Below are 21,996 nucleotides of genomic sequence, written 5' to 3' on the forward strand. Positions count from 1 at the left end.
CTATTATCTGTCTTTTTTATTTCAGCCATCTTAGTGGGTATGAAGCGGTATCTCATTGTGGTTTTGGTTTGCATTTCTCTGATGGCTAATGATATTGAGCATCTTGTCATGTGCTTACTGGCCATTTGTACATCTTTGTAGAAATATCTCCTCATTCATTCCTTAGTCCTTTGCAACCTGGCTTTCGTATTCATCAATTCACTGAAACAGTTCTTGTACAGGTCACCAAAGATGTTCTAATTGCCAAATTGTCTTTCTTTATTTGGCCTCTCTGTAGCATATGGCACTTTTGAAAGTTCTATCCTTTTCTTTCCACAGTACCCATGACTCCTGCATCCTATCCCACATTATCCTAAATGGATAATTTATTCAAATAGGAATTAAGTTAGAGGAAATAAAAATATGCCAGTCTCTTCAAGATATCAATGTCCACTCTTATGATTAATCTACATTTTGTGAGACTCCCACACAAACTGCATATCTCCCAATTTTTAAAAATTTATTTATTAATTAAAAAAATAAGAAACAAAATAAAACAACATAATCAGTAATTCACAATATCATCACCTAGTTGCATATTCATCATTTCTTAAAACATTTGCATTAATTCAGAAAAGGAAACAAAAAGACAATAGAAAAAGAAATAAAACGAACACAGGAAGAAAAAAAAAGATTATACCTATCATACCCCTTACCCCTTGCCTTCATTGATCACTAGCACTTCAAACTAAATTTATTTTAACATTTGTTCCCCCTATTATTTATTTTTATTCCATTTGTTCTACTCTTCTGTTGATATAGTAGCTAAAAGGAGCATCAGACAAAAGGTTTTCACATTCACAGAGTCTCATTGTGAAAGCTGTATCATTGTTCAATGATCATCAAGAAACATGGCTACTGGAACACAGCTCTACATTTTCAGGCAGTTCCCTCCAGCCTCTCCATTACATCTTGAATAACAAGATGATATCTACTTGATGCATAAGAATAACCTCCAGGATAACCTCTTGACTGTTTGGAATCTCTCAGCCACTGACACTTTGTCTCATTTCCCTCTTCCCCCTTTTGGTCAAGATGGTTTTCTCAATCCCTTGTTGCTAAGTCTCAGCTCATTCTAGGGATTTTCTCAATCCCTTGATGCTGAGTCTCAGTTCATTCCAAGATCTCTGTCCCACGTTGCCAGGAAGGTCCACACCCCTGGGATTCATGTCCCACGTAGAGAGGGGTAGGGTGGTGAGACTGCTCGTTCTGTTGGCTGGAGAGTGGGGCCACATCTGAGCAACAAAAGAGGCTCTCTTGGGGGTGACTCTTAGGCCTAAATTTTAAGTAGACTTGACCTATCCTTTCTGGGGTTAAACTTCATATGAACAAACCCCAAGACTGGGGGCTCCGCCTATACCTTTGGATGTCCACACTGTTTGTGAGAATATCAAGAATTCAACCTGGGGAAGTTGAATTTCTTCCCGTTCTCACCACTCCCCGAAGGGGGCTTTGCAGACTTTTCCACTCACTGATCGAATCACTCTGGGATTCATCAGGGCATCACTCTGGACAAACCAACAAAATCTCATGTCCTACCTGAGATTCCAAGTACTTATGGCGTTCAATCAAACTATCTACATAAATTATATTAGGAAACACACTAGTCAAAATATAAATTTTGTAACAAATAAACATTTTTTGCTTTAGTCTCACACAGGTGACATTTTAAAATATTAATTACCATCTATTTTCAGTACCCTGCAATAATGACATTTCTTTGTTCTTCCTCATGCAAAAACATATTTAAAATTGTACCTTGTACATTTCACTATTATTATACACTCTAGGCATTCCTAGATTATACCATCTCAATCTTAAACATCTATCTTTCTTTCTGATTTCAATATATCCCCAGCCCTCCTCCCTCTATCATTCTCACATGCAGCTTCAGTATTTTAACATAGTTATATTACAGTTAGGTAGTATTGTGCTATCCATTTCTGAGTTTGTGTATCCAGTCCTGTTGCACAGTCTGTATCCCTTCAGCTCCAATTACCCAATATCTTACCCTATTTCTATCTCCTGATGGTCTCTGTTATGAACAAAATATTCCAAGTTTATTCACTAATGTCAGTTCATATCAATGAGACCATCCAGTATTTGTCCTTTAGTTTTTGGCTAGTCTCACGCAGCATAATGTTCTCAAGGTCCATACATGTTGTTACATACTTCATAAGTTTATTCTGTCTTAAAGCTGCATAATATTCCATCATATGTATATACCAGTTTGTTTAGCCACTCGTCTGCTGAGGGACATTTTGGCTGTTTCCATCTCCTTGCAATTGTAAATAATGCTGCTATAAACATTGGTGTGCAAATGTCTGTTTGTGTCTTTGCCCTTATGTCCTCTGAGTAGATACCTAGCAATGTATTGTTGGGTCATATGGCAATTCTATATTCAGCTTTTTGAGGAACCACCAAACTGCCTTCCACAGTGGTTGCACCATTTGACATTCCCACCAACAGTGAATAAGTGTGCCTCTTTCTCCACATCCTCTCCAGCACTTGTCATTTTCTGTTTTGTTGATAATGGCCATTCTGGTGGGTGTGAGATGATATCTCATTGTGGCTTTGATTTGCATTTCTCTAATGGCCAGGGACATTGAGCATCTCTTCATGTGCCTTTTGGCCATTTATATTTCCTCTTCTGAGAGTTGTCTGTTCAAGTCTTTTTCCCATTTTGTAATTGGGTTGGCTGTCTTTTTGTTATTGAGTTGAACAATCTTTTTATAAATTCTGGATACTAGACCTTTATCTGATACATCGTTTCCAAATATTGTCTCCCATTGTGTAGGCTGTCTTTTTACTTTCTTGATGAAGTTCTTTGATACATAGAAGTGTTTTTGAGGAGTTCCCATTTCTTTCTTTCTTTCTTCAGTGCTCTTGCTTTAGGCATAAGGTCTATAAAACCGCCTCCAATTATAAGATTTATAAGATATTTCCCTACATTTTCCTCTGTTTTATGGTCTTAGACCTGATGTTTAGATCTTTGATCCATTTTGAGTTAACTTTTGTATAGGGTGTGAGATACGGGTCCTCTTTCATTCTTTTGCATATGGATATCCAGTTCTCTAGGCACCATTTATTGAAGAGATTGTTCTGTCCCAAGTGAGTTGGCTTGACTGCCTTATCAAAGATCAAATGTCCATTGATGAGAGGGTCTATATATGAACACTCTATTCGATTCCATTCATCAATATATCTATCTTTATGCCAGTACCATGCTGTTTTGACCACTATGGCTTCATAATATGCCTTAAAGTCAGGCAGCGTGAGACCTACAGCTTCGTTTTTTTTCCCTCAAAAAAACTTTTAGCAATTCGGGGCACCCTGCCCTTCCAGATAAATTTGCTTATTGGTTTTTCTATTTCTGAAAAGTACGTTGTTGGGATTTTGATTGGTACTGCATTAAATCTGTAAATCAATTTAGGTAGAATTGACATCTTAACTATATTTAGTCTTCCAATCCATGAACACGGTATGCCCTTCCATCTATTTAGGTCTTCTGTGATTTCTTTTAACAGTTTCTTGTAGTTTTCTTTGTATAGGTCTTTTGTCTCCTTAGTTAAATTTATTCCTAAGTATTTTACTCTTTTAGTTGCAATTGTAAATGGAATTCGTTTCTTGATTCCCCCTCAGATTGTTCATTACTAGTGTATAGAAACACTACAGATTTTTGAATGTTGATCTTGTAACCTGCCACTTCGCTGTACTCGTTTATTAGCTCTAGTAGTTTTGCTGTGGATTTTTCAGGGTTTTTGATATATAGTATCATATCATCTGCAAACAGTGATAGTTTTACTTCTTCCTTTCCAATTTTGATGCCTTGTATTTCTTTTTCTTGTCTAATTGCTCTGGCTAGAACTCCCAACACAATGTTGAATAACAGTGGTGATAATGGACATCCTTGTCTTGTTCCTGATCTTAGGGGGAAAGTTTTCAGTTTTTCCCCATTGAGGACGATATTAGCTGTGGGTTTTTCATATATTCCCTTTATCATTTTAAGGAAATTCCCTTGTATTCCTATCCTTTGAAGTGTCTTCAACAGGAAAGGATGTTGAATTTTGTCAAATGCCTTCTCTGCATCAATTGAGATGATCATGTGATTTTTCTGCTTTGATTTGTTGATATGGTGTATTACATTAATTGATTTTCTTATGTTGAACCATTCTTGCATACCTGGGATGAATCCTACTTGGTCATGATGGATAATTCTTTTAATGCGTCACTGGATTCGATTTGCTAGAATTTTGTTGAGGAATTTTGCATCTATATTCATTAGAGAGATTCATCTGCAGTTTTCTTTTTTTGTAATATCTTTGCCTGGTTTTGGTATGAGGGTGATGTTGGCTTCATAGAATGAATTAGGTAGCTTTCTCTCCACTTCAATTTTTTTTGAAGAGTTTGAGCAGGATTGGTACTAATTCTCTCTGGTAGAATTCACATGTGAAGCCGTCTGGTCCTGGACTTTTCTTTTTGGGAAGCTTTTGAATGACTGATTCAATTTCTTTACTTGTGATTGGTTTGTTGAGGTCATCTATTTCTTCTTGAGTCAAAGTTGGTTGTTCATGTCCTTCTAGGAAGTTGTCCATTTCATCTAAATTGTTGTATTTATTTGCATAAAGTTGTTCATAATATCCTGTTATTACCACCTTTATTTCTGTGGGGTCAGTGGTTATGTCTCCTCTTCCATTTCTGATCTTATTTATTTACATCCTCTCTCTTCCTCTTTTTGTCAATCTTGCTAAGGGCCCATCAATCTTATTGATTTTCTCATAGAACCAACTTCTGGTTTTACTGATTTTCTCAATTGTTTCATGTTCTCAATTTCATTTATTTCTGCTCTGATCTTTGTTATTTCTTTCCTCTTGCTTGCTTTGGGGTTAGTTTGCTGTTCTTTCTCCAGGTCTTCCAAGTGGACAGTTAAATCCTGTATTTTTGCCCTTTTTCTTCTTCTTCTTCTTTTTTTTTATTCTCCCATGACCCTAAAACAGGGGCAGTGATTATGAATTATGAACTGAAAAAGTTTTTTTTTCAATTTTTTATTAATTAAAAAAAATTACAAGAAACAAACATTCCCAACACATACACTCAGCAATTCACAATATCATCACATAGTTGCATATTCATCATCATGATCATTTCCCAGAACATTAGCATCAATTCAGAAAAAGAAATAAAAAGACAACAGAAAAATATAACAAACAGAAAAAAAACTTTTACAGGCCATACCCCTTACTGATCCCTTTCATTGATCACTAGCATTTCAAACTAAATCTATTTTAACATTTGTTCCCCCTATTATTTACTTTTATTCTATATGTTCCTCTCATCTGTTGACAAGGTAGATAAAAGGAGCATCAGACACAAGGCTTTCGCAATCACAGTCACACTGTGAAAGCCATATCATTATACAATCATCATCAAGAAACATGACTACTAGAACACAGCTCTACATTTTCAGGCAGTTCCCTCCAGCCTCTCCCTTACATCTTGGATAACAAGGTGATATCTACTTAATGCATAAGAACAACCTCCAGGATAACCTCTCGACTCTGTTTGGAATCTCTCAGCCATTGACACTTTGTCTCATTTCACTCTTCCCCCTTTAGGTCAAGAAGGTTTTCTCAATCCCTTGACGCTGGATCTCAGCTCATTCTAGAGTTTTTCTCAATCCCTTGATGCTCAATCTCAGCTTATTCTGGGATTTCTGTCCCACGCTGCCAGGAAGATCCACACCCCTGGTAGTCATGTCCCATGTAGACAGGGGCAGGATGGTGAGTCTGCTTGCTGTGTTGGCTGGAGAGAGAGGCCACATCTGAGCAACAAAAGAGGTTCTCTTGGGGGTGACTCTTAGGCTTAATTTTAAGTAGGCTTGACCTACCCCCTGTGGGGTTAAGTTTCATATGAACAAACTTCAAGACTGGGGACTCAGCCTATAGCTTTGGTTGTCCACACTGCTTGTGAGAATATTAAGAATTCAACTTGGGGAAGTTGAGTTTTCCCCCGTTCTCACCATTCCCTGAAGGGGACTTTGCAAATACTTTTCCACTCACTGATCAAATCACTCTGGGATTCATCAGGGCATCACTCTGAACAAACCAACAAAATTGTTAAGCCACTCGTCTGTTGATGGACATTTTGGCTGTTTCCATCTCTTGGTAATTGTTAATAATGCTGCTATAAACATTGGTGTGTAAATGTCCATTTGTGTCCTTGGCCTCATGTCCTTTGAGTAGAGACAGCATATAGATGGGTCCTGTATTTTAGTCCATTCTGCCAGACTATGTCTTTTGATTGGAGAGTTTAATCCATTAACATTCAGTGTTATTACTGCATGGGTAGTACTTTCTTCTACTATTTTGCCTTCTGGATTTTATATGTCATATCTAATTTTCCTTCTTTTTACCTTTACTCATAGTCTTTCTTTCTACACTCTTCTCCACACCTCTCTCTTCTGTCTTCATATCTGTCTCTAGTGTTCCCTTTACTATTTCTTGCAGAGCTGGTCTCTTGGTCATAAATTCTCTCAGTGATTTTTTTTGTCTGAAAATGTTTTAATTTCTCCCTCATTTTTGGAGGACAATTTTGCTGGATATAGAAGTCTTGGTTGGCAGTTTTTCTCTTGTAATAATTTAAATATATTATCCCACTGTCTTCTCGCCTCCATGGTTTCTGCTGAGAGATCTGCACATAGTCTTATTGGGCTTCCCTTATATGTGATGGATTGCTTTTCTCTTGCTGCTTTCAAGATTCTCTCTTGCTCTTTGACCTCTGACATTCTGACTAGTAAGTGTCTTGGAGAACGTCTATTTGGATCTATTCTCTTTGGGGTATGCTGCACTTCTTGGATCTGTAATTTTAGGTCTTTCATAAGAGTTGGGAAATTTTCAGTGATAATTTCCTCCATTCGTTTTTCTCCTCCTTTTCCCTTCTCTTCTCCTTCCGGGACACCCACAACACGTATATTTGCGCGCTTCATATTATCATTCAGTTCCCTGAGTCCCTGCTCATATTTTTCCATTTTTTTCCCTATAGTTTCTGTATCTTGTTGGATTTCAGAAGTTCCATCCTCCAGTTCACTAATCCTAACCTCTGTCTCTTGAAATCTACCATTGTTTTTTTCATCTCTTCTACTGTATCTTTCATCCCCATAAGTTCCGTGATTTGTTTTTTCAGACTTTCCATTTCTTCTTTTTGTTCGTTCCTTGCCTTCTTTATATCCTCCCTCAATTCATTGATTTGGTTTTTGATGAAGTTTTCCATGTCTGTTCGTATATTCTGAATTAGTTGTTTCAGCTCTTCTATCTCATTTGAACTATTGGTTTGTTCCTTTGACTGGGCCATATCTTCAATTTTCCTGGTGTGATTTGTTATTTTTTGCAGGCATTTAGACATTTAATTACCTTAATTAGTTTATTCTGGTGATTGCTTTCACTTCTCTTACCTGGGGTTTTCTTGTTAGATGAATTTGTTCTCTATCTGTTCTTTGACCTTCAGTTCAGCTTATTCTGGACCTCTAGCTTAGGTTTTGTTTAACAGAGGATAATTTTTCAGTTCTTGTTTTCTTGTTTCTTGCCCTGCTTGTATGGTACCTTTTCCCTCCCCACCCTTAGGAGGGTCTACGTAGGTATTATAGACTCGAGCCGGGTTTTCCCGGACTAAACTGGCCTCCTATCAGGGGTAAGGAGTCACCTGCATCAGTTTTCCCTGAGGGTGAGACCCAGCAGGTTAAAAGACTTTCTTGTGAAGTCTCTGGGCTCTGTTTTTCTTATTCTGCCCAGTATGTGGCGCGTCTGCCTGTGGGTCGCACCAGCAAAAGATGTTGTGGCACTTTTAACTTTGGAAGACTCTCCCTGTTGGGGGCGTGGTAGAGACGGAGGAGAGTTTGTAGGCTGGTTTTAATGGCTTCAAATTGCCAAACTTGGGGTCTGAATTCCTTGAGGGAGGGATTCCACCTGAGTTGGGCTTCAACCCTCTCCTGGGGAAGGCACAGGTGGGAGACAGCCCTGAAAGCAGCCCGTTTCTGCCTATGCCTGGGGCACTTGCAGCCCAAGAAGTCCCGCTGCTGAATCCAGAGGCTGTCAAGTCTCCGTAGAGACACAGCCACTAAAGCCTCCGTTTCCTCCCCTTTCCTCTTTTTCTGTAAGCCCAGTGAGCGACCTCTGCCTTGACCAGGTTTAGAGTCTCTTTCCTTTCCCTCTGGGAAGCCGCCTGTCGGGGAGGGGCGCCAGGCACTGGCCACCGCGGCTTGGGAAACTCACAGTTTTGGGGAGGCTTGCAGCCAGTCCAGCTGCTCTAGACTGGGGTACGCTGTGTGTCTGTTCACTGACGTGGCTCCAGGAGCTGTTCTGTACTTTTTCTGGTTATTTAGTAGTTGTTCTGGAGGACGAACTAAAATGCGCACATTGCTAAACTGCCATCTTGGCCCCTCTCCCTCCCAAATTTTAAATATGGTTGCAAGGCTGATTACCCTGATATTTTTTATGTGTTGTATATTCATGAAAACACAATATAAAAATCTTACCTTAAGCTCATGAACAAATGAAGCAGTTATACCTGATAATATCCTTACTCAAGGGATAGACCTTTTTCTACATATAACATGAGGGTTATTATTTATAAGACAGATACAGTAGTCAGCATACTAAGCTATTTTCAAAAAGTTCAATAAAAGTTATTTCATGAATTTCATGAATATTATAGAAGTAAAAATATACTTTTCATGCATTCTGCTTTGAATTCTCTCTTTTTTTGGCATGGGCAGGCTCCAGGAATTGTACCCAGGTCTCTTGCATGGCAGGCAAGAATTCTGTCACTAAGCCACCACTACACCACCCTGCTTTTAATGCACAAGTTTGATGTATTCCATTATCAAGTGGTAAATGTTAGTATGTGGAATACGAATAAATCTGACAAACAGCCACCAAATCACAGTGAGATCACATCATAAATGCCTTAATTTACACCACTGAATTAGTGCTAGCACTTCCTCTTAGGATGCACTTCCATTATTTCATTTAATTCTCAAAAGTAAAAGTTTCAACATATATTACTATCATAGAGGCTTACTATTAATACAGAATGGAGCAGACTCCAAAGAAAAGGAAGAATTCCTTTTGGCATTCTCCACTCATGCCCCCATGCACCTTGAAAGAACTGGAAAATGATCTGAGAGGCAGAAGGTTTGAATGACCAGATAGCTGCATATGAAAAATTTCCATTTTTGTTCCTTCCTTTATAGCAGTTCTCTAGGTCCTAAACTCCTAGTGGGTATATGAATTACTTTATAGATTTGCACATCAAAAAGTTGAATATACTCTAAATATCTCTGAAAAGATTTTCTAGGGCGCTTTTAATTAAAGGTGACTCTATTATAATTAAATTATTTCAAGTTAAATGCAGAGTAAAATGAGATTCCAATTTATAATCATCAGATTATCCTTTCCAGTTCATCCTAAAAGATAAACCTCTTGAATGCTTACCTTAAAATTAATTTGCATCATTGGGAGAAGGTGAACCAATGCACTGCACATGTCTGTAGTGATGAGGGAATTAACTTCTGATATATTGAGACACTGTAATGTTTTATATTTTTCTTGGGACATGCCCACTTTAGAACCTAAAACATCTGCAATGGCTATAAGCAAAGGAAAAAGGTTAAAACTGGTAAAACTACAGAATATGAAAAAAAGTCATAATCTATGAAATCGTAAAATCAGAATTTAACAAACAAAAAGAAATTTAAAACATTCACAATTTTTCCTATAATATTTCAGAAAGGCTTAATAATTCTGCTGGTAAACTGTATGGAAAAAATTTTGAGAAAGCCAGAGAGCCATTTTTTTTTTCCAGAGTTAATTTTTTAAACCTATTATTAAAACCTGCAAAAGATACACAGAAAGGATTACAACAAGGTTAAGGATGAAATGTGGAGAAGTTAAAATCCTTCCTTTATCACTTCATATCTTAATGTTTGATATATGTAACTATACTTGAGAAAGTTTTAGTAAAAATTTTTTGAAAAAGGAAAAGACTTCAAAACTATACAATATTACTATAAGACAAACTACAGTTACACATCCAGAAATCATTTAAGAACAAAAATTACAACTGCTCTCTAAAATAATTAACTGATAGTCATCCTCAAAGAATGCAGCAACACAGCCATATATTTTAGTCATCTTTCAAGACTAATCATTAGTAAAATACTGATGTACATAGACATTCTTCAATAAACATTTTGTAGATATAAATGCTCCCATAGACACACATATTAAATACTTCCATCAAGTTAAGCCTTTCAAAGTTTAAATGTGTGAAACACATTTAAATTGTTTGAATTTACCAAATTGTCCTTCAGTTTCAAAGGTAATAGTGAAACATTTCAGGAGATAAATATCAATTGCAAGAACAGAAATTGAAAGGACATTTTGCAAAAAGGATCGATCTTTATAATAATATTAGTATAAATTAGATACAACTAGCACTCACCTAGAAAGACTTTCTCTTTTCCAATAGAATAAGTGCCACAGACAACAAGAGTACGTGGGTTTAGAGTTACAGCCTCAAAGGCAGTATTGATGGCAAACTGAATAACCTCTTGTTGAGATGGAAAGGAGTATTCTGGGCTACAGTATCTGTAATAAGGAAATATGATATAAGGACAATAAGAAAACCATAGCATGAAGTTGGATGTTATTTTAGAAAACAAGCTTTAGTAAAATTACATATGACAGCAGTACTACACATAAACAGCATTGCAATTTGCTTGCTGCTTGTGGTTAAAATATTTGTTACCAGCTATTGACAGTTTATGATGGAATTATAAGTTTGTGACTATATTTTTTACACTATATTTCTTTTCTCACTCTCAAATAATGAAATTATATTCTGTAAGGTATCTTCTTTCTCAAGGAATATTTCTAACCAATAGCTATTTTATTATTATATTTTAGATATATTTTTTACTTTATTATTCATGAACCAATTGTAAACCTCAATATTATTTTTCTAATCACTATCAAAGACTATACTATTGATAGGGATTAAATTTGGACTAAATTCTGTTTTACTAAAAAAACAACTATTAAAAATGACAGCAAATGTAAATTTAATGAAGTTGTTTTAAATCAAACAGTTAATACTCATCTCATTAGTAGCTTTTCTTTTTAGAGCTACAGAAATGTTTCTAGTACAGAATATGGGGATAAAACAGATCCAGTTACGTCTATTTCAACAATAACACCCAGTGAAAAAAAAATAACCCTAACACTGCTATCTACATATACTTGAGATGAAAATTAAGCATTTTTATTTAAAAGGCCATGAAATAAAGTGCAAACACCCAAGGAAACATATTTTTCCCAATTTTCGAAATTGTTTTTGCTTGTTAGCAGTCAGAAAATAGCTGAACAATTCAGAAGTGTATGTAGAATAGAACTAAGAAACAAGAAATTTTTTTTTTTAACCTATTACGGTCTCAATTTATCTGTGACTTAAAGAATGGAAAAATTAGCTGCAATGCTAGAAAGATGGACGTGGAAAGATCATCTAGTAAAATACAGATGCCGTCTAAACTCTCTACTCCTTGAAACGGACTGAAATATTTAACTTAATCAATTTCTAACAAATTGATGAGGCACTTTAATACATAAAAAAGATAATAGCTTACGCCATTATATTTATATATTTATATTTATAGTTCTTAGGAATTCAAAGCTGACATATATAAATTACCTTTTTGAGAAAAGAACAAGTGTAATTTCTATTCTCAGAAAAACAGAATCACATTTTGTTTTGTTTTCCTTCAAATTATACTTAACAGTATGTACATGGATTATTTGAAAGGATAACCTAAAAGGGGTTTTTCTGAAGTTTGCCCCCAATTTTTCTTCTTTGCTTCAGTAGCAAGATTCTTACATAAACCATATTTTCAAAAAGATATCACAAAAAATTAAGCTAAGACATGTAAAACCAAACCTGCCCTTAAGCAAGAATATTTTTTCAAATAGCATCACCCTGATAAATAGCCTTAAAATGATAACTGACAATAAATCACCACTTTGATTACTTGAGCAAATAAAAAATGATCAAATTACTCATAATTTACACAGTAAATGCTGCCTGCAGGAAAAAGCAGCACACGGGTAAAGCCTCTCTTACGTTGTATCTAAGTAAAGCAGGTGGACTTTCTGGCCTGCAAGAAGAGAACGTTCCATAGTGGGATCTGCTCTGAAGTCTCCGGTGTGTAATATGACAGTTCCATTAGGAAGATAAAAAAGTATCATGACAGCACCTGGACAGCTGAACACAAACATTTCAAAGGAATATTCTTAGTACAGGCAAAACACTTAAAAGGAAAAATACCTTTTTCAATATCAACAAATTAATATACTTTATTAGTTGATCCAGTGACATGGCATCATACCACAAAGAAAACACAACACTTTAACTTAAGGAAGTTTATTACACAAACACACAAAAAATGTGTGTGCAAGAAAGGTTAACTCAGTAGGCATAGGTGTTCAAAATCCTTCCTTCTTAAGAAAGGTCTATCTTTAGGATTCCTGGGAAATGAGCTCTGGGCCCTGGAATATTCTGCTTGGTAAGAATGTTTTTGTATGCCTGAGGCCTTGGGCCACACAGTACTACTTTGATCAGACAAGTTGAAGTTAGCAATGTCATCTATGGTTAAAGTCTGTTTCTGTTCTGGGGAGTTGGAGTCTGAGTAGCTGAGGTCAGTCCCACAGGAACTGCATGCCTATGTGACTCACTCCCAATAACAACACTGATAGCAAGGCTCAGGACTTCCTTGACTGGTCACTCTTCACACTGTTGCTGCGAGAACTGAATGCAGTTCAATAAAAATATATAATATATTCACTGAGATATGTTCACACACAGTCCATGCAAAGTATACAACCAGTGGCTCACAATATCATCACACAGTTGTGTATTCATCACCATGATCAGTTTTAGAACATGTGATGCATCACTCCAGAAAAAGAAATAAAAAGAAAAAAGAAAAACTCATACATTCTATACCCCTTACCCCTCCCTCTCATTGACTACTAGTATTTCAATCTACCCCCCCTTTTTTTTTTTACCATTTATCCCCCCATTTATTTAATTTTATATATATATATATATATATATATATATATATATTTTTTTTTTTTTTACTCATCTGTCTATACCCTGGCTAAAATGAGCATCAGGCACAAGGTTTTCACATCCATCTTAATATAGCCATTAGTTGTCTTCTCTGGCTGGTTTGTCTTCCAGAGTAAGAACTGTCTTAGGTTGCACTTTTCCCCAATGAAGAAAAAGGGGCATATAGACAGCTATGTGGCAGACTGAAGCCTAAGCACGATTATAATCCCAAAGCCCCTACACTGGTGTTTTGTTTTGTTTTAACTTTTTAAATTGTATAATATAACATAAATATATAAAGCAAAGAAAGAAAAAGCAATAGTTTTCAAAGCACTCTTCAGCAAGAAGTTACAGGACAGATCCCAGAGTTTGTCATAGACTACCATACAATCCTCTCAGATTTTTCTTCTAGCTGTTCCAGGATATAGGAGGTTAGAAGGAACACATATCTTATCATCACTTTTTTTCTATTTTGTGAAAAATAGCATATATACAAAAAAGCAATAAATTTCAAAGCACAGCACAATCAGTTGTAGAACAGATTTCAGAGTTTGGTATGGGTTACAATTCCACAATTTTAGGTTTTTACTTCTAGCTGCTCTAAGATACTGGAGACTAAAAGAAATGTCAATATAATGATTCAGCACTCATAATCGTTTGCTAACCCTAACTACTCTGTATAACTCCACCATCACCTTTGATCTTTCTCCCACTCCTTAGGATTACTTGGGCTATGGCCATTCTAAATTTTTCATGTTGGAAGGGGCTGTCAATAATAAGGGATAGGCAGATGAAACTAACTGATGTTCTGGAAAGGCTGGCCCCTCAAGGTTTCAGGACTTATCTGGAGGTTATAGGTTTCTGGAAAGTTATCCTAGGGCATGGAACCTTTGTAGAATCTTATACATTGCCCTAGGTGTTCTTCAGAATTGGCTGGAATGGCTCTGGTTGGGGTTTGGCAAGTTATGATAAGGTAGCAATGTCTAATGAAGTTTTGGCAAGTTACGATAGGTAGCAATGTCTAACTGAAGTTCAGCGTAAGACATTGCTGGACTCTATTTGCTTTGCTGATTTTAATAAGTATCTTTATGTAATAAAATGTAACTTCAGAAAACAGTTTTCCTGAGTCCTTCTAGTGAATCATCAAGACTGAGGGTGGTCTTGAATATTACTGATAAAACAAATGGCTTGGAAGTTACTGCCAAAAGTACATGGAACTTTTATTTTGAATTCTAAGAAAACATAGGAAACACTCAAATTTGTAATTAAAAAGCTTCTCATTTTCTCGGACCCCCAAATTCAGGTACCAATGATTTTACTGGGGAATTCTATCAAACGTTTAGGGAAGAAATAATAGCAACAGTGTACAATATTTTTCAGAAAACAGAAGAGGAAGGACCACATCATGAGATCAGCATCCCGATACCAAAACTAAACAAAAGCATTAGAAAAAACTACAGACCAATATCCATTAGGCAAATGGACACAAAAATCCTTAACAAAGTATTAGCATATCAAATTCAGCACTATAGCAAGCATGCTTTATTCCAGCAATGCAAGGCTGGTTTAACATTAAAAAATTCCATCATTTTAATGTACTATGTTTACATTATAAAGGAAAAAAACTATAAGATCACCTCAGCAGATGCAGATTTAGTGTTTGACAAAATCAACACATAATTACAGACACTTAAGCTAGGAACAGAAGGGTACTTCCTTAAGTCAATAAAAGTTATCTATGAAAAATTTACTGCTAATTTCATACTTAATGGAGAAAGACTGCTCTCACTATTCCTTTTAACTTTGAAATGAAGACCTGAGCCAGTACAACAAACAAAGCAGAAAAACAAAGCACTCTGAAGGGAAAGGAAGAAGTAAAACAAAACCATCTTTTTTTGCAGATGATGTGATCTTATATTTAGCAAATCCTCAAAAATCTACAAAAGGCCTTCCCGAACTAATGAAGTGTTTAACACTTAAAATAAGAGTAATAAGATCAATAAACAAAAATCAATTGTCCACCACCAAGTAAATGGATAAACAAATTGTACTGTACCTATACAATGGGCTATGACTCAGTAATAAAAAGAAGTAAACTACTAACACGCATACAACAGGGTGGACAAATCTTGAAAACATGCTGAGTAGGAGAAGCCAGACACAAAAGAGTACATACTTTGGGATTCTATTTGTACGAACCCCTAAAACAAATCTTATCAATATAGATAGAAAACAAAGATCAATTATTGCTTGGTACCAGGTGGGGATTGGGAATTGACTGGGAGGGAGCACAAGGGAATCTTTGAGGTGGGAAAATGTTCTAGATTTTTATTGTGGTGGTGGTTCTATGGATATAAACTTTTATCAAAACTCAGCAAACAGTGAAAATGGATATACTTTATTTATGTCAATCTACCTTAATATAGTTATAAAAACATTCACAACTCAAGTTGTCAAAATTGGTAATGAAGAAAACAGCTGCAAACTTAACAGGCAATAATTTGAAGACAAGCAACCTGAAGAACTAGCATTGGCCTGGAATCTAAGAAACCCTCTAATATCTGAATGGATTATATATATGACAGCAAAGAATATGGCAAAAGGTTTTCCTGTGAAGAACAGCAGCAACACGTTACTGTATTCTTTTAAAAAGAAGATGGAGTCTCATATGTTAAGCACAGCAATTTAAAGTAGATAACGGGTGAGGTAACATTTAGAAGATCTTTCTATGTCTAATCTCTGCTTCTTGGATACATTATTTTTTCAAAAGGAGAAACATGTTTTACTCAAGTTCTAAGAAATAACAAATATATTACTACTAATAAAAATGTTTTAAAATAACCACGCCGATGAGTTTTTCTTGTATTTTAGAAATAGGCTGTTTTCACAATGCCTTTAATACTTACTGATTGGCGTCAAGCAAAACAATTTTAATACCATTCACTATACATTCAGTGTCCATTGGTAATGGATGGATATATTGCTCTTGTACACGAAGCTTGTTTTTCAACAAACTGCCAGTGATCTGCAAAACAGGATGTACTTATTGCTGATACAGTAAAACACTAAACAAGTACTTCTGTTTGGTTCAGAATCAAGCTTTTAATATTCTCCCTGTTCTCCCACTTGATTTAAATAACTTGAAGATTATCTTCCACATAACTGGAAGAGACTCTTCCTACAACAACTATCTTATTTCTTTGCTTAAAAACTGTTACTGACTCTCCCTCAACTCTGAAAAGCCCGTCATACCCAGCAGCGCGTACAAAGCCCCTTGTGGTCTGGCCTCTGCCCTCTTTTCCTAAAGGCTTTTTTTTTCCCCTGTGGCCTTTTTATCTCTGGTAGTTCCTATCTCATGTACAAACTGTTCTGAATTATACAAAGTGCTTGGAATGGGAATACTTCTCAGGAGCTCCACCTGTGCACCAAACTCTATTCTCTACTTGGAATTCTCTCTCCTCCCTCCTCTGGTTCTTGAATTTGGACAGATTTGTATTCAAATTCTGACTCTGCTGTCAGTAGCTCTGTGACTTGGAGCATATCACTTAACCTCTCCAAGTCTCAGTTGCTTTGTTAATATAAAGAAGATAATTTCAGAACGCTGTGAGGATTAAACCTGATTGCAGCTAAAGCCCTCAGTGATGGGCATTCAGATGTTCACTATTTATTAATCAGTTCAAGCATCTCTTTTACTATGAAACTTTCTTTAACTTAAACCTGGCTAGAGTAAAGCACTCTCTTCTCTCTGGCCCTGGGCATCCTGTTCATTTCACTATTACAATATGGATCCCATTTGTGAATCTGTTTTCCCTGAAAGGTGTAAGCGCCTAGAAGTTAGGTATTTTGCCTCGTATATCTTTTTTAGGTGCTCAATAAATGTTTACGGGATTTAAGTTAATATTTTTAGTATATCATGAAACAATTTACTGTTTCCATATAATAAAGCAAATTTTTTAAAAAACTAATTGTAACTGTGGACATTAACTCATTTAATTTTAGAACCTTAATTTGGAATCTGTTTTCTCATATCTTTTCTATTAGAACAACAGATCTTACCATCTAAATTGTCCACTTTTTAAACCAAGTTGCCTAGAAATCCAAAGCATTCTACAAATTCAGATTTTAGGATACTAAAACTTACCTCACTACAATAAACTGGAAATGTGAAATTTTTAGACAGTCCGGCATAATGATCAGAATGAAAATGCGTGAGAAAATATGCTGTGCAACCTTCAATCAATCCGTACTGAAAGGCATCAACTGTAAAGCCAGTTCCTGCGATGAAAGCACCAATACAGCAGGATAAACAAGAGCTCACACACAAAAAAGATGTGCAATTTGATTGTAAGTATTGAACCCTTTATCCTCCATACATCTCATTTCCAATTTAGCTTTATAATTTATTGAAAAATTTATACCACACAAATTCAGCAAAAGGTGATACTAGAGATGAGAGTAAGTTTAAGTTTCTATTACATATCCCAGTATAGGTATCTTTATGAGTAACTGCACCAAATAAATAAAAATACTAAGCTACAAGCCAATGCTTTGTTTTACCTTATACTTGTACGATATTTACTGGGCCCCTAAAATTCTTACTTCAGCAAAAGGATAATGCTCACTTTCATCTAAAACAAGTTCCTATGAGGATTGGTGTTGACAGGCTTTCAAGGGGACAATAATGGTTGAGGATCAAAAAATGTTTAGCTATTACAGTGATTTATAGGGCTAAAGTACAATGACAGATAATCTATCCGTAGTATTTGTATTTCATTGTGGGGTAGAAGGTTGGGGGAAACAGGGAAAAAATGCCCAAAAAGACACCTTAGAGGGGTAAAAATGAAAAAAAAAAAAAAAGGTTGAGAAACACTACTCTAAAATATGAAATAAAAAGTCAAGAGTACTGTGATTTGCAAGTAAATAAGCATAATTTTATAATTCTATTGAGGCTTATCAATATATCACATACTAGTTTTAGAGTCACTAAAAATATAACTGGTACTATGATTCATAAATGCTATTTTTTTCATTTTGAACAAATTATAGACCTAGAATATCAATACTGTGCTTTTAAAAATCTTTCTGAAGCCAAGTATATTTTGATTTTATTTTCTATTCTATTTGAAGAATATTTATTGGCCTCTTCAACAATAAAATTTATTTTATTGAATATTTTTCTACTATGTCATTTATGAAGACATTAAAAATGACAAGAATATGAAGAAGCAGAAAAATTAAGTTCTAATATGGTTTCAAAATATTTAGCACTTGTTATGACATGTACAACTGTGGTATTTTTCTTTTTTGAAGCTCCTTAGTACTTTGTATTTCTCATAAGCGCTTAGAGTGTGCTTTTTTTTTTTTTTTTAAAGGAAAGACAGAGAGAAGGAAGGAAGGAAGGAAGAAAGGGAAACATCTTTAAACATTTTCTTGTTTTATTGTATTTTGTTTTTCCGTTTTTTGTTACATGGGCTGGGGCCGGGAATCGAACCGAGGTCCTCTGGCATAGCAGGCAAGCACTTTGCCCGCTGAGCCACCGCGGCCCGCCCTAGAGTGTGCTTTTTATTAGTAGTACTTATAGAGACAACTTTCCTCCCTCCAAATTAAGCTGGGTCCTTATTACTCCCTTACCAGTCTTTGTATAATATGTGACATCTACCTAACAGGTTACAGAACCTTGTATAATTATACTTTTCTGAAATGGAGAAAAAGATAAAATGGAGGTTGGGGAAGGAATCTACCTTGGAGACCCATGAAAAGAAAAGGAAACATGCAAAAAAAAAGTTACATATATAAAGTAACATACAAAAAAGTTACCTTTATACATACATACATGTACACACACACATACAGCTTGGGTAATGAGCACGAAGTTCGAAAACATTTGTCTATGTCTTCATAGATATACTAAGCACCCATGTTCCAACTTACCAGGTATTTTCTTATAGAATGGACATATCTTTTTTCTTAATCCTGTGGTGTTAGAAGACTCCGGAATGGTTGTACTCCCTCTCTGCAGACCCCAATCAGCTGATTTTATGAAGACTTGATCTTCACTTAAATTGACTTTTCCAGATTCTGTATTGTTAATAAGGTCATCTGACGTCTTCTGATACGCTCTTTCCTGTAGTGAATTTAACTTTTTAAGTCTCTTTCTTTGATGCTGTGCCCTCTCACTAGAAAGTTTCACAGAAAGGCAGATCTCATTTATATTTGTTGCATCAAATTCTAAATCACTTAAAGATGTTTCTGCTTTCCTCTTACGTTGCCGGGACCTCTTTTCATTAGGACTTAGATCTGGATTTAAGTTCATCCCTTTTAATGGTCTTTCCTTCTGCAATTTCTCTTCTTTTCTCTTGGGTGGTAGTCCAAAATACACACCTATATCCATTTGTTTCATCACTTTAGTAGAAGGAGGTCTTGCATTACACTTAGGAGAAGATGGCAATACATTCAAAGACTTAGTAGCGGTAGGTGTACTAGAAACATTTTCTGTATTTAAAACAGAAACTTCATTGACTAGCATACCATCTAATGCCCTTCTGCAGAAAGGTACTGAATTAGCATTATTCTTAGCATTGAAGTTAGTTGATAATTCTGTAGTTTTACTTTGGGTGGAATGACAAAAAAGATACTCTTTTCCCTGACTTTCAAAAGGTTTTGACATTGCATTTTTACATAATGGAGGAGACATATGATTGGAAACAGCTGATTCTTCAATCACCCGTTTTTGTTTATTTGATTGAGTTGAGTGAAATCCTGGCTCATTAGGTTTTGATTTAGTGGTTTGGTAACTAGAAGCAGCATGCCCCCCTGCTATTGCAGGTGGAAACAATAGAAAGTGCTCATCAGTACATGCTGGATCATCACACAGACTAACACTGTCTTTATTTTGGGAAATATGTTGAAGCAAATCATTTAGAGTGCAGTATTTATACAATTCTTCATTGTACTTATCCTGACTTAAGAAGCTATTCACTTTGGAGCAGTTATCTTCAGAATCCCTCAGTAAGGGACCATGGAGATTTTTTAACAAGGTAGCGCTGTTGTCATCTTCCCCTAGGCTGCCATCTTTTGAGCTTTCAGTAAAAAATCGTTCCTGTTGTGAATCATCCAGCTTTTTTTCATCTACATCATAAGTTTCTTCATCACTTTGCAGGGGCGAATAAGAGATTTCACAGTCATTTTCTGGCAGCAAATTGATGCGTTCTGAGTTGTTTTGGCTGTCTAATTCTTCATCAGCAAAACGCAAACCAGTACCTACCAGTTTGCCATTATTAACAAACTCTGTAAATTGTAGAGCTTGTTGGGACTTTTGAGTATTTGTAGAAAAGGAAATATTTTTATTGGGTTCAGTTGGAGACTGAGATTTTTTTAGACATTGTGTCATCAGGAAGGCATCACCTGAAACATTCTTTACATTTTCAGTTTTCAGAGACAATCTTTCCTCTAGGCTACCAAGAAAACCCCAATTAGTCTCACTGGAACAATTGAAACTACCACCTGACAAATGTGATGGGCTGTTCAAAGGGCTATTACTAGCCCTACTTTGAGCTAGCAGGCGGTGAGTGTATCTCCTGTAGTGAGAAGGAATTGTTGAAGTACAAAGAAGACCATCTGGACACTCTGAAAGTTTCAATAAAGAAAAAAGTATTAAAGGATCAAAGCACAGACTAAGCTTTGACACTATTAGCATTACAAATTAAGCCACAGTGAAAAATTCAGTTCAACTTTGAGGCCTTAAGACAATAGCTATTCTTAATTGCATGGAATCAGAAGATTAACATAAAATGTCAACACTCAATCTGGTATGGTTTTGCAAGGTGCTACTTACTGTTTTTAGAGCAATAAGTATATTATATTTTATATTATTTTTCAAATAATCTCTCAAAAAAGTTGTTTTGAGAGTAACACTTTTCTTTGCTAACTCCCACAAACCAGAGTTCCTCAAAATACATGTCACATTTGCAGAGTACTTCTTAAACAGGTGCTACAAACTACCACCACCAATTTCAGTAGGTCACTATTGCTCAGACACTAAAGAGTAGAGAAACTGGTATAATTCTCAACAGAACTAAAATCATATTTTTAAGACTACCAATTTTATCTTAGCTTGCAACAACGATATATGATAACTACAGTAACAAATAAGTTTTCATTATTCATATTGTATATAAGTGAAGGTTTAAATAGTAACAATCTTAAGAATAATTATAGCTGTTCATACACTGCATATTTTAGAGTCTAAAACTTGAAATCCAACTTGATATAGTGGTTAATAATAAGGCTTTAATAATCTGGAAACTATTCCCCATCATAATATTATGACTGAGAAACATTCAGTAAATCATCTTAACATGCCCCTGCATATGTTAATGTCCAGGTTCACAGAAAAATGACTTCCCCCTCAAAAAAAAAAAAGTCACATTAAATAAAAAGACTTCATTGCTTAAAAACTTAAAACTGCCCATGAAAGTATTTGTCACTGAATGAAATTCAATTCAAGATGGGTCCATCTTAGATTCCGCTCAAGGGAGCTTAGTCAGTGAAAAACCAAAAGAACATTTTTTTGAAGGGGTTTTATCTATAAGACCTTTCATTCTGAGGTGTTCACTATGGGACTCTAACTTCTATTTCTTATTTTCAAGTAATTTAAAAGCAAAAATTTGGTGGAGCTCTCTCACTTGCTATACATTTTATGAGACGGTCTAATGCGAAATGTTAAAAAAAGATCTTCTGTATCTTCATGAAGGACTTATTAAAATAATTTTATGTTTATAATAGGATGTCTTCAGAATC

General features: G+C 35.6%; 1 protein-coding gene across 2 annotated transcripts in view; it reads right to left on the bottom strand.

Annotated features, from left to right (window-relative positions):
• Positions 1–21,996, bottom strand: part of DCLRE1A (DNA cross-link repair 1A) — a 29,919-nt gene that overhangs the window by 4,879 nt on the left and 3,044 nt on the right. Inside the window, exons 3-9 of one of the 2 annotated variants that reach the window (XM_077126088.1) lie at positions 19,129–20,823; positions 17,339–17,472; positions 16,104–16,222; positions 12,208–12,348; positions 10,537–10,682; positions 9,528–9,682; positions 1,924–5,027 (exon numbers count right to left, since the gene is read on the bottom strand). In XM_077126088.1, coding sequence (XP_076982203.1) covers positions 4,926–5,027; positions 9,528–9,682; positions 10,537–10,682; positions 12,208–12,348; positions 16,104–16,222; positions 17,339–17,472; positions 19,129–20,823 — 2,492 coding nt within the window. In that variant the 3' untranslated portion in view covers positions 1,924–4,925. Of the gene's footprint in view, positions 1–1,923; positions 5,028–9,527; positions 9,683–10,536; positions 10,683–12,207; positions 12,349–16,103; positions 16,223–17,338; positions 17,473–19,128; positions 20,824–21,996 lie in introns of those variants that run through there. The other variant, XM_077126087.1, reaches the window with a different exon arrangement.

Source organism: Tamandua tetradactyla, chromosome 13, assembly GCF_023851605.1.
Source record: "Tamandua tetradactyla isolate mTamTet1 chromosome 13, mTamTet1.pri, whole genome shotgun sequence".
Classification (NCBI taxonomy): Eukaryota; Metazoa; Chordata; class Mammalia; order Pilosa; family Myrmecophagidae; genus Tamandua; species Tamandua tetradactyla.